This window comes from Anopheles funestus, chromosome 2RL, assembly GCF_943734845.2.
Source record: "Anopheles funestus chromosome 2RL, idAnoFuneDA-416_04, whole genome shotgun sequence".
Taxonomy (NCBI): domain Eukaryota; kingdom Metazoa; phylum Arthropoda; class Insecta; order Diptera; family Culicidae; genus Anopheles; species Anopheles funestus.
The window spans coordinates 66,302,517-66,317,507 of NC_064598.1; the positions used below are offsets into that span (position 1 = coordinate 66,302,517).

The 14,991-nt window shown below is 41.1% G+C and overlaps 2 protein-coding genes and 1 non-coding gene across 9 annotated transcripts; 2 read left to right on the forward strand and 1 right to left on the reverse strand.

The window, feature by feature from the left end:
- The first annotated feature begins 1,504 nt into the window (after positions 1-1,504).
- On the forward strand, positions 1,505-3,595 carry LOC125765603 (uncharacterized). The gene is made up of 2 exons (XM_049430931.1): positions 1,505-2,560; positions 2,631-3,595. Exons 1-2 carry the CDS (start codon positions 2,507-2,509, stop codon positions 3,318-3,320), a joined length of 744 nt encoding a protein of 247 aa, XP_049286888.1. The 5' UTR covers positions 1,505-2,506; the 3' UTR covers positions 3,321-3,595.
- A 1,736-nt stretch (positions 3,596-5,331) lies between these two features.
- Positions 5,332-5,404, reverse strand: Trnav-aac (transfer RNA valine (anticodon AAC)). Its single transcript has one exon. It is a non-coding gene; the product is annotated as a tRNA-Val (tRNA).
- Positions 5,405-5,707: 303 nt separating this feature from the next.
- LOC125765547 (lysosomal alpha-mannosidase-like) lies at positions 5,708-13,762 on the forward strand. 7 transcript variants are annotated; one of them, XM_049430827.1, is made up of 6 exons: positions 5,708-5,948; positions 6,049-6,151; positions 6,231-6,838; positions 6,905-7,038; positions 7,108-8,137; positions 12,656-13,762. In XM_049430827.1, exons 1-6 carry the CDS (start codon positions 5,823-5,825, stop codon positions 13,676-13,678), a joined length of 3,024 nt encoding a protein of 1,007 aa, XP_049286784.1. In that variant the 5' UTR covers positions 5,708-5,822; the 3' UTR covers positions 13,679-13,762. The 7 variants fall into 7 exon arrangements, with proteins under 7 accessions (XP_049286784.1, XP_049286781.1, XP_049286785.1 ...); XM_049430824.1 differs by having other exon boundaries at positions 5,710-5,948; positions 7,108-8,216; positions 12,735-13,762; XM_049430828.1 differs by having other exon boundaries at positions 5,713-5,948; positions 7,108-7,554; positions 12,073-13,762.
- The last annotated feature ends 1,229 nt before the right edge of the window (positions 13,763-14,991 follow it).

Here is a 14,991-nt window from a genome sequence, read left to right on the forward strand (position 1 = left end):
GGACGATATGACCATATTTGACATAGAACATACACCATATGGAAACACTTCACATTATTTATGCTCAAGATTGTACTATGTGTCAAGATTTTTTAAACCAACATCTAAAGTAAAATTCTTCTTAGTTTCTTTAGCGGTACATTTTGAATTTTAATTTTGGATAAAGTTAGTAATATGACAAGTTTAGAGAAACGATCACTGCGCGCTGCTGCACGGTTCTGCTTTGAAGCAATCCGCTAAAGCAAATCGCTAACCGGATTTAATAGCTGTGTCTTTGGGTCTGGTTCAGGGTTGAGATGTAGTATAAAAATATTAGTTTGCTACAGCTCTCCGCTTCATATCGCTTGATCTAAATCACACACTACAATTAATAATTGGCTAGTTTTGCCTATGGTTTGCGGCTGTTTGATTGGGGGTACTAACTGTCTCCGAAGTAGTTTTTGGTTTACACCGTAATAATTCTTTGAACGATACAAGGTCATATTATAAAATAAAATCTTTCGTTTTTGCATTTTCTTCTTTTTCTTGGCCTGCTCATGGTCGAGCACGTCTTAAAGATATGGCAAGATTTCCAATCTGCTTACAGGAAATTCGGTCTAGGGCTGCAATCCTCCATCCACGGCTGCATTCGATCTCCGACAGGTTTGACTCCACCTGATCCAGCCAACGAGCTCGCTGTGCTCCTCTCCGCCTCGTGCCGAATGGATCGCTGACAAGCACCTTCCTGGTGAGGCATGAGTCCGGCATCACGTGTTCCAGCCATCGTATCCTTCCCGCTTTGACCACCATCAGGATATCAGCTCCGCCAAACAACTTTGCTGGCACAAGGTTCTCGCCCTGCTCACACACACCGCCGAAGATAGTCCTTAGCACCCGCCATTAGAAAATGAATAGTGCATTGGCGACCTCCGTTAGCAGAGTCCAGGACTCGTACCCGTAGAATACTACCGGACGTATCAGTGTGGAATATATCGTGCTTATCGTGTGTTGCTGGAGTCTTCTGGATTGCAGGGGTTTGTGGAGCCCGTAGTGGGTTCCACGATTTCCCTGCACAATGCGCCCTCGGATTTCGCTGGTCATGTTATTGTCTGCAGTTAAGATCGTATCTAGATAGCAGAACTCCTCTACCACCTCGAGATTGTCGCCGTCAACCGATACTTCAGAGTTTCTGAGTCGGGCTCTATCACGGTCAGAGCCTCCGGCAAGCAGGTACTTTGTCTTCGTCGTATTGATCCTCAATCCAATCCTATTGGCCTCGCGTGTCACTCGGGACTACGCCTCGCACACCGAAGCAGAGAACGGGTGAAAATCGTGTCCCGGATGTCGAAGTCCGCGCTTTTCATGACACCGTCCAGAGCGATGTTAAACACCAAACAGAAGAATCCGTACCCCTGCTTCAGACCTCGGTGAGCATGTTCGATACTCCCACCTTGCACTGCACCCCGTCCATAGTGGCCTTCAAGAACCACATCAGTTTCCCTCGGAATCCGTAAATGCTGCATGATGTGGCATTGTTCGGTACGACCTAGGGTGTTGTAGACCGATATACTTGATATACTTAGCTTTTCTCTTAATTTCATTCTCAATATAGTTTCAATAAGAGCAATTAGATTAGTCGATTATATACTATTGGGCGTAGAAATTAAAACATTTACTTCTAAGAGGACATTTTATTACAACCAATCACTGACAGCTGATCAATTAGTTTAATTCATTCTTATCATTCAACAAGTGACCTTTCGTGGCCAGAGATTAAATTCCCTATTGGGCAATGCAATTAATCCCGTACGTGGGTTGTACTAGTAAACTTATCATGGATTCTTATGTAGTTTGTCATGTCGTTGTTAGTAATGCCGGATTTGCTGTCACGATGGCAATGCTATCAGCTTGTGTGGAAAGCTTGAAACGATAAGATTATCTTCCTGTTTATAGGAGACATATCGGCGAACAGATTACCTATAAACGTTATCAAAAGGAAATAGACAGATGCAGGATATCCGTGTGCAACTACGTGCGATGCTATAAAAACAGTGACTAGAAGAGTGGACAAGATATCAGATTTTTAATAAACAATGAATAATGAAAGATTCTGCGATTTTTTACATCGTAAATTATTATTGTCTAGACACCATTGCGGTAGTATGCTTTATTCGATGTACATTGCTTTATGAGTTCTCTTCTCTTTTGCTTAATACGGTAAGTTCCGGTACCGCTTCCTGTACCGCCATACTAATAAAATGCATTGACGCAAAATCGGTCATTTAGGATTGTTGGGTGCGAGAAACGGTTCGAATTTAACGACTTTTCAATCATGTTGCTATCATGATCATAATTGAATCACCATCTTGATGGTCGTTGGATTGTACGATAAGATTTGTTGCTGCTATAAAATTTATTACACGGATCTTGGACAAAGTATAAAATCAATACGAGTTTGGAAACGATAGATCAATCTTGTAATCTCCTCACCAAAGTGTGCTTCTAACTAACATTACTCCCAAGAGCAATGAAGACTTTAGCATTGGTTGCACTGTTTGGAATGTGTTATTGTTTTAATAACGTAAGACAGTAGTTGTACAGTTGAATATGGTGTGGTACGAAATTTTAACATATTCCGTTTATCTTTGCAGATTCTTACAGTTGAGGCAGGCCGTCTGGCTTCGATGCAAGTAGTCGAGCGCCTGAAGGAGATTGAACCGAAGCATGCCGAAATTAAGTATCGTATCATCAATTTCGTGTACTCGGCGAAGTATAACTTGGTGCAAAAATCGGACGAATTTTACAAGCAAGTGTTCAACGCCAAGGAAGGTTCGCTTGGCAGCACGATAGCCCTAGAAGATGAAATGCTATATCAACTCGATCATCAGTCAGCATCGGTAGATCGTAGCTGTCTAAACTTTCTTAAAACAATTGTGGAAAACAACATGAACGTTGCGGGCGTTGGTTACACGAATTGCATTAACGAGGTGGAGCAGGGAATCGATAAGGAGCTTGAACATGCCCAAAAGCTGCTGGAAGTGGATGAATCGGAAATATTTTACCAGAGTCTTTTGGACGTGTTCAAGGGAGAGAATATTATAGCCGGACCTGATGCGATTCTTGCAAAACTGGAAAACAAGGCGGCTGAAATTGATGCCTTTGCCAGTGACTACATGTCGGGAATATTTAACATCGTGGAACAGTTTACCTCCAAGTTGTGGAACTTGAGAAATGGCTATCAAACGTGCTTGGCCGCTAACGAATCCCTGCTGAAAGTAACGTATGATGCATCAATAAGTCAGCTAACGAACATTTGTTTAGGTTCTATTGTAAAACAATGAAGCTGTTAAGAATGCTAGAAAGTACAGCTTTCTTCGTGTTGTGATAATGGACATCAATGAATATTGTATTCACAAGTATTATAATCCAAATAAATTATCTACTATAAGTGCATTCAACATGTTATTTCGATCTATATACTTGTAGCCTCCCAGATAAATTGTGGCGCTTATATGCGAATTTTAAAATTTAATGGCATAATGATTTTATAGCATAAAATTTAAGCAAATAAATTAAAATTTGGTTGAAAATGTAATAAATATTTTGATAACTTTAGTTAATGCTGCACACCTTTTGTTGCACCTTTTGCTGTTTTGTTACCTGCACACCTGAGCTGTACTACCTCTTTACATAACTATATATTATTTTGTTGAACTAAATTTACATCGTTTACATCATTTTTTACATCATTTTTTCATTTTGAAAATTCGCTTAGTTTCGTTAAGCTTGCGTTAAATTTCATTGCGTACAAGAAATCTTTCACGTTCTCTTGTTATCAAGAATTGCATACTAAATTATTTGAACGCGGAGTAAATCAGACCACGTGTGGTAAAATAATTGAATTTAATCGTTTGTGTACGAATGTTTTGTTTACAATTTTTTTTTCATTATTATATACCTAGAATGATCACAAGACGTTGCTTCAGCGTTCCATCCAAAATATACTACTGTGAAGTGGAATGAATTTAATCTGAGGTCTCCGTGAGAAGAATTGGACGAACTTTGGACGTCTTGGACGAATTGCTGTAACCTATTGCTGATGGTAAATATGGTTTTAATTAAGGAGGTCGTATGTAACTTGCTCAGAAAGCGCGTGGCCACTTAAGGATCTGTTGTCCGAATATGTGTTAAAATTAAGATTAGTTAAGACCGATAAGCGATAGCTATGAAATATATAACATTACCGCTTAGGGAGATTGTTTTAGCTAATCAAGATGATTATTTAAAATATTCGTTTAATACATTTTATGTCCTTTTAATTTCTTTTTATAGTCGTTTCATAGTCGTGCAATTGTATGCATCAAAAACAGGTTGATTCCTATGTTTTATTACCGCTAAAATTAAATCATTTTTGGATGCAATGTCATAAATTTTGCACATTAATACAAACAAAAACTTATAAAATAATCTATTGGTAATAAACATCATTCATCAAATGAATATCAAAACCAATACAGGTTTTCATCTAATACAAATATAGTTCCCAGTGAAATCTGATCGCTTTACAATACCAACCTAGCACCTGAATGCTTTTTTGCCCATTGGTTAGTGAAGGGACCAAGAAATCGACCTACCGACCGACTGACAGATCAAGCGCCTCGTAAGTAGATCGAAAAGAAAGAGAAACGAAAAGGCAGACACAATTTTCACTTTCATCAAACTCAGCTCAGCGTACCGACATCACCTTCACCTTCGCCGTCGTGACGAGATCCGCCTATCGCCGTTTCCGACAATCGAATGTCAGGGTCCGGCGTAAACGGACGCAGCATTATTTCTCCGCAAGACTCAGCAGTAATTGTCTGCGTCACGTTTTATGCTCCTTCTCCCCCTTGCCTTGCTTGGCTCTTGGCCGACGCTATCGTTAGCAGCTTCCACACTGTGTGCATTGCAATGCTCGATGCAGCTTTATGTTTACTTTCCCCTCATGGGAGAGCCCTTTTTTAAGCGCGTGTTCCTTTTGCGGGTTAGCGTTTGTAAGCAAAACCGTGCGGTCAAGTTTGACCAGAACGGTTAAACTGTGTCAGGTAGAAAGAGCGAAAGAGAGAGAGAGAGAGAGAGAGAGAGAGAGAGAGAGAGAGAGAGAGAGAGAGAGAGAGGTGAAAATTAAAAACGCAATAAACATTAGTAAAAGTTTTAAATAAATAATAGTCTTACACAATCAAAGAGCTAAAATGATAAAATTTGTATTTTATATAAAAACATTGATCCATTTAGTTAAAGCAAAAATATTTGCCATGACAAAAAAAGCATAAAATCGTACAATAGAAACAGAAATCTAAAAATACAATTGCCTGTTTCCGCCCGGGATCGAACCGGGGGCCTTCCGCGTGTTAGGCGGATGTGATAACCACTACACCACGGAAACTTGTAATCAGAGGCATGCTAGGTTTAATCCGTCCTTGTTATCTTATATCTGTAAGGGATTTTTTTTGCATTGTTGGTAAATGGCAACATAACACGCTTATCTGGTTGTTTTGATAATTAGGTATAGAAATCATTTTATTTCAACACTTGATTTATTTTTAGGTGCATAAGCGAGCATCTATCAGTCTGTACCACTGATAGACGGCTGTCAGACGATTATTCTCTCTATCGCAAATTCTACGTGTGCCCGAACATGATAAGAAGCATAACTGGCACACTCCATAAATATGGCCACCTTTGTGATAGCCGTTGAAAACCAAACTAACATCATTCTCGCAACCATTTGTCAGTCAACTGTGAACCTCCGAGGGGCTTCAATTGAGTTAAACGACGAACGCGGCTTACATTAGCATTGCGCGATGGAAAACAGGAACAAGATTTTCCTGTTGCTGGTGGTGCAATGTTTGCTGGTCGGCATCGGGGCAAACCCGACCGGTTCCAAGGAATCCTTCATCTCCCAGCATACAGCACAGTGTGGCTATGAGGTGAGAAAAAAAAACAAACAACAAAAAAATAAGCGAAAGTGGGTGCGATCGAGTGATCGATGAAGTGATAGTTACCATTTGCTTTGGTATATTACGATAGGGTTGTCCGATCGTAAAGGAAAATATGCTTAATGTACACCTGGTTGCTCATACGCACGATGATGTCGGTTGGCTTAAAACCGTCGATCAATACTACTACGGAAGTGAGTGTAACCGTTAGATGGAATGTGAAATAGAATATCTGAGCATAAGGGGTGCCTTTCTTTCTTTTGTATTCACTAGGCAGAAGCAGCATTCAGAAGGCGGGCGTGCAGTATATTCTGGATTCGGTGATACAAGAGTTACTAAAGGATTCGACGCGTAGGTTCATATTTGTAGAATCTGCTTTCATGCAAAAATGGTACACCGAGCAGAATCAGGAGATGCGAGAAATCGTCAAAAATCTAGTAGATGAAGGACGGTTAGAGTTCATCGGCGGTGCCTGGAGTATGAACGATGAGGCTTCCGTACATTATCAAAGTGTTATCGATCAGTTTACCTGGGGCTTACGATTTTTGAACGACACATTTGGGGAGTGCGGACGTCCCAGGGCAGGCTGGCAGATTGATCCATTCGGACACTCGCGCGAGCAGGGATCACTGTTCGTTCAGATGGGATATGATGGATTGTTCCAGGGTCGGTTAGATTTCCAGGACAAAAGTAACCGTATCGCTAAGCAAACGATGGAGATGATGTGGAAGACGAGTGACAGCCTGGAGAGTAGTGAATTATTTACAAGCGGACTGTATTACATTTATGCGCCACCGCCTGGTTTTTGCTTCGATGTGTTGTGTAACGACGATCCAATCATTGATGGGCCATATTCGAAAGATAATAACGTTAAAGAAAAGGTAAGTGGATGGTAAAAGCAGAGTAATCTTTCAGGTAAGGAATTCAACATTTATGTTTCGTACCAGGTGGATCTTTTTCTGGACACCGTTCACAACATGTCTAGAACGTTTTTGACGAACAATATCATTCTTACAATGGGTGAAGACTTCCATTACCAGGATGCAAATATGTGGTTCAAAAATTTGGACAAACTGATCAGGTTGAAGAATCCTACTGCTTGTAAGTGTTTGAATCAAACATAAATAATGTTTCTTTATACTCTTTAAAGATATACAAATGCGCGTCAATCGGAAGGATCGCTCGTAAATGTGTTTTACTCGACTCCTTCCTGCTATTTGAAGGCTGTTCAGGAAGCACATGTTGAGTGGCCAACAAAGTCCGACGATTTCTTCCCTTACGCTTCCGACCCTACTGCCTTCTGGACGGGCTACTTTACATCCAGACCTACCCAGAAGCGTTACGAACGAGAAGGAAATCATTTCCTGCAGGTTTGCAAGCAATTGTCGGCCATTGCACCAACGAAGGAAACCTTCTACGAAGCTCACCTGACTGCTCTTCGGGATGTGATGGGAGTGATGCAGCATCATGATGCGATCACCGGTACCGAGAAGCAACATGTCGCCGACGACTATGCACGCATGCTGTACGAGGGTTTCGAGGCTTGCAGTGTCAATACCCGGTCGGCACTGAACCAACTGGCTGGAGAACGCGACACCTTGAAGTTCGATTGGGGATACTGCAAGCAGGCGAACATCAGTGCTTGTGTAATGACCGAAAACTCGGATAACATTTTGGTGTTGTTGTACAATCCTCTGGGACACAGCTCGAACGACTTTGTCCGCCTTCCGGTAAAGGAAGGACATTATCTGGTACGAAATGATCGAGGACAAACAGTTGCATCCACCTTGATTCCGATTCCAAGCTCAGTGACCGATCTTCCCTTCCGCGAAAGCGAGGCTACTCATGAGCTTGTGTTCCAGGGTGAACAAGTCGCTCCGGTGGGCTACAAGTCGTATTATGTCTCAAAGGATGAGTCCAAGAAATCTTCGTCCTCTGCAGAGATGCGTCAAGAGGATAATGTGAGCATCGGCAATGAGCATCTGACGGTACACTTCGACGAGAACGGATTCATGAACATGATATCGATCCATGGCGAAACACATGCTCTGAAGCAAAACTTCCTGTACTACGACGGAGCATTGGGAAACAACGAGGAGTTCCGCAACAGATCCTCCGGAGCGTACATCTTCCGACCAAATGGAACCGAGAAAACTGTAACCGACGTGGTTGAGATACAGGTGGTGAAGAGCGATCTTGTGCAGGAAGTGCATCAGATATTCAACGAGTGGATCAGTCAGGTGATCCGAGTGTATGCGGGTCAAGAGCATGTGGAGCTGGAATGGCTAGTGGGTCCAATACCGATCGACGATGTTATTGGCAAGGAAATCATCTCTCGGTTTGAGTCTGACATCAAGAACGATGGTGCGTTCTTTACGGATTCAAATGGACGAGAAATGCTACGCCGTGTACGAAACTATCGAGAAACATGGGAATTGGATTTGGCAGAACCCATTCCTGGTAACTACTATCCAGTGACAACCAAAATAGTTATTGAAGATGATCAATCCCGATTGGCTGTGCTGAACGATCGTGCACAGGGAGGATCCAGCCTAGTAGATGGTCAGCTAGAGTTGATGGTACATCGTCGATTGCTTCGTGATGATCGATTCGGCGTAGGAGAAGCTCTTAATGAAACACAATTTAACACTGGTTTAATTGCTCGTGGAAAACACTGGTTAGTGTTTGGTCCTTCTGCACAAGTTGATTCTGTTCCAACCCAGGCCGCAAAGGAACGATTCCTGCAGAACAAGGTCCATTTACCGTCATGGGTATTTGTTGCACCATCCAATGACTTTTCCTACGATCAGTATCTTAACCAATTTGGGTCCAATTTTACATTTATTTCTAAACCTTTGCCTCCTAATGTTCATCTTCTTACTATGGAACCGTGGAAAGAGGATACCGTTTTAATCAGATTTGAACATTTGTTCGCTAAAGATGAAGATCCACAGTTTTCGCTGCCAGTCCAGATCGATTTCCAAAGTTTGTTCGCCAACGTAAATGGTATTACTGTTCGGGAAACTACACTTGCCGGAAATCAGTGGAAGGAGGATTCTAAGCGTATGGTTTACGGACTGGAACAAAAGCCAGAGGTTGTTGTGTCACCGAAGGTATTTGACAATCAATTCCTCGTTGAACTGAAACCGATGGAGATCAGAACTTTTGTCGTTCGTTTTGAGAAAAAATGAGAAAAAATACTACACAATTTTAAAAAAAATCTGTCACTGCAAAATATTTGAATAAAATGGAAAATGTGAAATGAATATGTTTGCATTTTGTTTGTTTCATGCTTGTTATACGAATATTTGAGATGTTGGAAAAATTAAATTGCTTGATAAGGTTGCGATTGAATAATGGGGAATTTTATAATATTATTTAAACAAGCAATTTGTGAAAAAAATCGTTGGATGGATCGTTACTAGTGAAGATAAGTTTCCACATTTTTTGTTCTACTCTACAAAGAATCTATTTTTTAGTATTAGTATTCTTTTGCATATCACACAAGGGATATTAGATTTTATTAAAGATTTTTTTCCACATAACCGGATATTCAGCTTCTGAGTACCAATCCAGTCCAAAATTCTTCTTACGGGTTTAGTATGCACAAATGAGCAATATTATTTTTAATTACGTTATGATTTCTCTGTTCTTAAAAGTAGTATATTTTTTCCCTTGTACAATAAAAATGTTTTCTGTCTTGTATCTTTTCTTTGTCTCTTTTAGGTTTTTGATTCAATAACAAACATGAGCTTGTTATTGAATCAAAGGATCTTGCATAATTTACCTTATTATCAAAACATTCTGATAAGTGAAAATAGGAACGATATACCATGTTCTGTGCAATACAATATGTTAATTCATTCCTCCCCAAAACAACCTCAATGACTTTACCATTCGAGAGATTCGTGCAGTTGACAGGTTTGTGTCCCAAAATATCCACATAGCTGACATCTGTATGCTAAGACCGTTCAATCATCTTCCAATCCGGCACATCTCAACAGTTTACTGACTATCAGTGCACACGCTATCTTGTCCTAGGTAGCAGCTCTGATTAGAGAGCTCGGCGGGGTGTCGCTGTCAATTACGGTTTCTCTATCACGCTACAACACTACAATCGCCGGGACTCGAAATGAATTGAGGCTCAATTTCAGCACCAGCAGCGTCTCTGTGTGCGTTTGAGTCTTTTGTTTATGTTATTCTAGAAGCGTAACGCGGAGCGATAACGACTCCACCGGTTATGCTTTATAAATTAAGCCGAACAAAAGCCGACAGCAAACGGCCAGCAACTGTCCAGTTGGTGTGTTCGTAGTGGCTTGACTCTAAGTATTTTTTCATTCAACGGTTTCGGCTTGGTGCCTGGTGTGTACCACATTTCCCATAGCCAAGTGAGTTAGTAGTGCTCACGATGGCAAACCAGTGCTCAGTGTTGGTTTTGTTGATTGTTTGTTGCATTGTTTCTGCTGTGAATGCAAACCCCACCTGGCAGAAGAGTGATCACTGGAAGCACCATGGTTGTGGTTATGAGGTGCGTAAGGCTAAATAGAAATCATTTGCTTAATCTGTGATGGCATATTAAACATACTGCTGTCTATATTACAGGGATGTCCGGCTCCGAAGGAGGGAATGATCAACGTTCACCTAGTTCCACACAGCCACGATGATGTCGGTTGGCTTAAGACGGTCGATCAGTATTACTATGGAAGTATGTATTCTACATCTAAATGTTTTTCTCGCAAACAGTAGCAGATAGATTCACGTATGTTCAATTTCCTAGGCCGTAACAACATTCAGAAAGCGGGAGTGCAATATATTCTCGATTCGGTTGTGCACGAACTACTGAAAGATCCGAAACGTCGCTTCATCTACGTAGAGTCGGCCTTCCTCCAGAGGTGGTACATGGAACAGACACCGGAGATGCAACAGCAGGTACACATGTTGGTAGAGGAAGGTCGTCTAGAATTTGTCGGTGGTGCCTGGAGCATGAACGATGAGGCGGCCGTTCACTACCACAGTGTTGTTGATCAGTTTACCTGGGGTTTGCGGTTCTTGAACGATACGTTTGGAGAGTGTGGACGTCCACGAATTGGATGGCAGATTGATCCATTCGGCCACTCCCGTGAACAGGCGTCTCTGTTCGCACAGATGGGCTACGATGGTTTGTTTTTCGCTCGACTCGACTACCAGGACAAAAATAATCGTATGCAGAAGAAAACACCTGAAATGATCTGGTACACTAGTAGCAATTTGGAGGAGAACGAACTGTTTACTAGCGTACTGTACAATCATTACTCTGCACCGCCGGGTTACTGTTTCGATGTGCTCTGTAACGACGATCCGATGATTGATGATCACCAGAGTACTGATTACAACATAAAAACCAAGGTACGTGTTTCATTATCCAAGCTTTTTTTGATAGAGATAAAACATTTCATCACTTGAAATAAGCTTTTTAATCTTTTTTTATAGATTGACACATTTATCACCTGGTTGGAGAAGATGGCCGAATCTTATCGAACGAACAATTTGATCCTTACGATGGGTGATGATTTCAATTACATGAACGCCGTGATGAACTTCAAAAATATGGACAAACTTATCAAGTACGTAATTTTAATGTGAATTGCCACAAATGATATACATACTTCATTAAGCATTTTATTCCTAGGTACACTAATGCACGTCAGTCTGAGGGATCGAAGATAAACGCATTCTACTCGACTCCTTCCTGCTACGTTAAAGCGGTCCATGCTGCAAATGTTGAATTACCCACAAAGTCCGACGATTTCTTCCCTTACGAGTCGGATTATCATTCGTTCTGGACGGGCTACTTTACATCCAGACCTACCCAGAAGCGTTACGAACGGGAAGGAAATCATTTCCTGCAGGTTTGCAAGCAACTGTCGACCATTGCACCAACGAAGGAAACGTTCTACGAAGCTCACCTGACTGCTCTTCGGGATGTGATGGGAGTGATGCAGCATCACGACGCGATCACTGGTACCGAGAAGCAACATGTTGCTGACGACTATGCACGCATGCTGTACGAGGGTTTCGAGGCTTGCAGTGTCAATACCAGGTCGGCACTGAACCAACTGGCTGGAGAACGGGACACCTTGAAGTTCGATTGGGGATACTGCAAGCAGGCGAACATCAGTGCTTGTGTAATGACCGAGAACTCGGATAACATTTTGGTGTTGTTGTACAATCCTCTGGGACACAGCTCGAACGACTTTGTCCGCCTCCCGGTAAAGGAAGGACATTATCTGGTACGAAATGATCGAGGACAAACAGTTGCATCCACCTTGATTCCGATTCCAAGCTCAGTGACCGATCTTCCCTTCCGCGAAAGCGAGGCTACTCATGAGCTTGTGTTCCAGGGTGAACAAGTCGCTCCGGTGGGCTACAAGTCGTATTATGTCTCAAAGGATGAGTCCAAGAAATCTTTGTCCACTGCCGAAATGCGTCAAGAGGATAATGTGAGCATCGGCAATGAGCATCTGACGGTACACTTCGACGAGAACGGATTCATGAACATGATATCGATCCATGGCGAAACACATGCTCTGAAGCAAAACTTCCTGTACTACGACGGAGCATTGGGAAATAATGAGGAGTTCCGCAACAGATCCTCCGGAGCGTACATCTTCCGACCAAACGGAACGGAGAAAACTGTAACCGACGTGGTTGAGATACAGGTAGTGAAGAGCGATCTTGTACAGGAAGTGCATCAGATATTCAACGAGTGGATCAGTCAGGTGATCCGAGTGTATGCAGGTCAAGAGCATGTGGAGCTGGAATGGCTAGTGGGGCCAATTCCGATCGACGATGTTATTGGCAAGGAAATCATCTCTCGGTTTGAGTCTGACATCAAGAGCGATGGTGCGTTCTATACGGATTCAAATGGACGAGAAATGCTTCGCCGTGTACGAAACTATCGAGAAACATGGGAATTGGATCTCGTTGAACCTGTATCTGGAAACTACTACCCAATAACTGCAAAGATTGCCATTGAAGATGATCAATCCCGATTGGCTGTGCTGAACGATCGCGCACAGGGAGGATCCAGCCTAGTAGATGGACAGCTAGAGTTGATGGTCCATCGTCGATTGCTTCGTGATGATGCATTCGGTGTAGGAGAAGCTCTGAATGAAACGCAATATGGGACAGGACTCGTAGCACGGGGAAAGCATTGGCTCTTCTTTGGCTCGTCTCAAAAAGACGCCAGCCCTACGCTGCAGGCAAAGGAACGATTCCTGCAAAACAAAGTTCTACTACCCAGTTGGCCATTCGTCACTCCCGTTGATAATTTGTTGACCTATGACGATTACCTTTCGAACTTCCGCAACATATACTCGGCTATCGCACAGCAGTTACCAGCGAACGTGAATCTACTCACACTCGAGCCATGGAAGGATGGAACGGTGCTAGTACGGTTTGAACATCTGTTCGAGAAGAACGAAGATCCAGTATATTCCCAAGTCGTTCGCATTAATGTTCGCAACGTTTTGTTTGCGTTGAACATCGAAAGTATCCATGAAACTACACTCGCAGCAAACCAGTGGAAGATGGACTCCCAACGATTGCAATTCAGTGCAGAGTCTTCAGCTAATGAAATTAATCCAAAGCAGCAGGTTGAACATGTTCCGCAGGACAGCACGGACTTTGATATCGAACTGCAACCGATGGAGATTAGAACGTTTGTAGTGAAACGGCGATAAATACAGAAATGGGTCGGGTGATCGTATACAATGGTACTGTATAGGGGAACGTTTTTTAATTAATAAATCTGAAAATGAAATGAACTTATCTGAAACTTATCATTCTATTCAACACATTCAAAAATGATTTAGAAAATCAGTTCTACTATAAAACAGTTTAGTTGCTGCTATTAGAAATAAATGCTACAAAAACTATTCAAATGAAAGTCAAGGGTTATTCTTTTCACTTTAGTAATATCCTTTTAATATTTTATTTATTTTTAATAGCTATTAATAAAACATCTCTTCAAATTTCAATCTTCCATTTATCGATTTCTCAGAAATGATGGAGTAATAATTGATTGAATGGCATTTTTATTTACTTATTTATATTTATTTATGTAGCCGTATTGTCAGCGTCAAAAGGCTGAAGCGTACAACTTTCACAAGGCATTTCCTCCTGGTACGTTTCCTGTTCCTGATGGCATTTGTTGAATAACAATTTATACTAAATTCAAAACAATAAATCATTATTATTATTATATATTTCTAACCAATTGATCTTCTTAATCACCCCGTGCGTAAAGAAATAATCACTGACCGAGTAATCCAATTACATTTAAAGTTGTTTTAAATAATACAATAATTTGCCTCTTTAATGTGTTTTAAATTTTTTAATTTTGTTCATTTTTGTTCATTTTTGTAAATTTCAAAATTCGGATAAAATGGAACGATAAAAGTGAGTTCCAAAAATTTCAAAGATTTGTCCTTTAAAAGATTCTATATTGATTTAATTTGTGATAAAATAATACTAGACAAGTGGGAATAATCCTAAAAATATTCGAATAAACAACATAACTGCACAATTTTTTGTTGGAAAAATAGGAATTTTATATGTCACATATGTATTTCATATTCAAAATATAGTAAATACCTACATTAAAAAAATTCAATTTCTTCAATGGTACGGTCAGGTTGTATTATAGAGTTTAGGCTCTCGTTCTGTATTGATATACTCGTTCTGTGTTGAAATAATCAACACGTTAGTTCACTTCCATTCCGATAAGTTGTGGTGATTATTTAAACCATTTTTCTAATTTTATCTCGAATAGTCAACATAATCAGGTCACTATTAGACACAATCTTTCTCAACGTACGTGCTGTGTAGCGTTTGCATCAGCCTTTTGCGCAATACCTAAGTATTTCTTAACAGTTATAATCATATTTGATTTCCTCATGGCGATGTCATTTGAAACCGACTTCAATGCATATCTCGCATTCAATTGAGCTTTGATCTAATTAGGGCAGCGGGGAGTCAGTAGTAAAGCATTAGA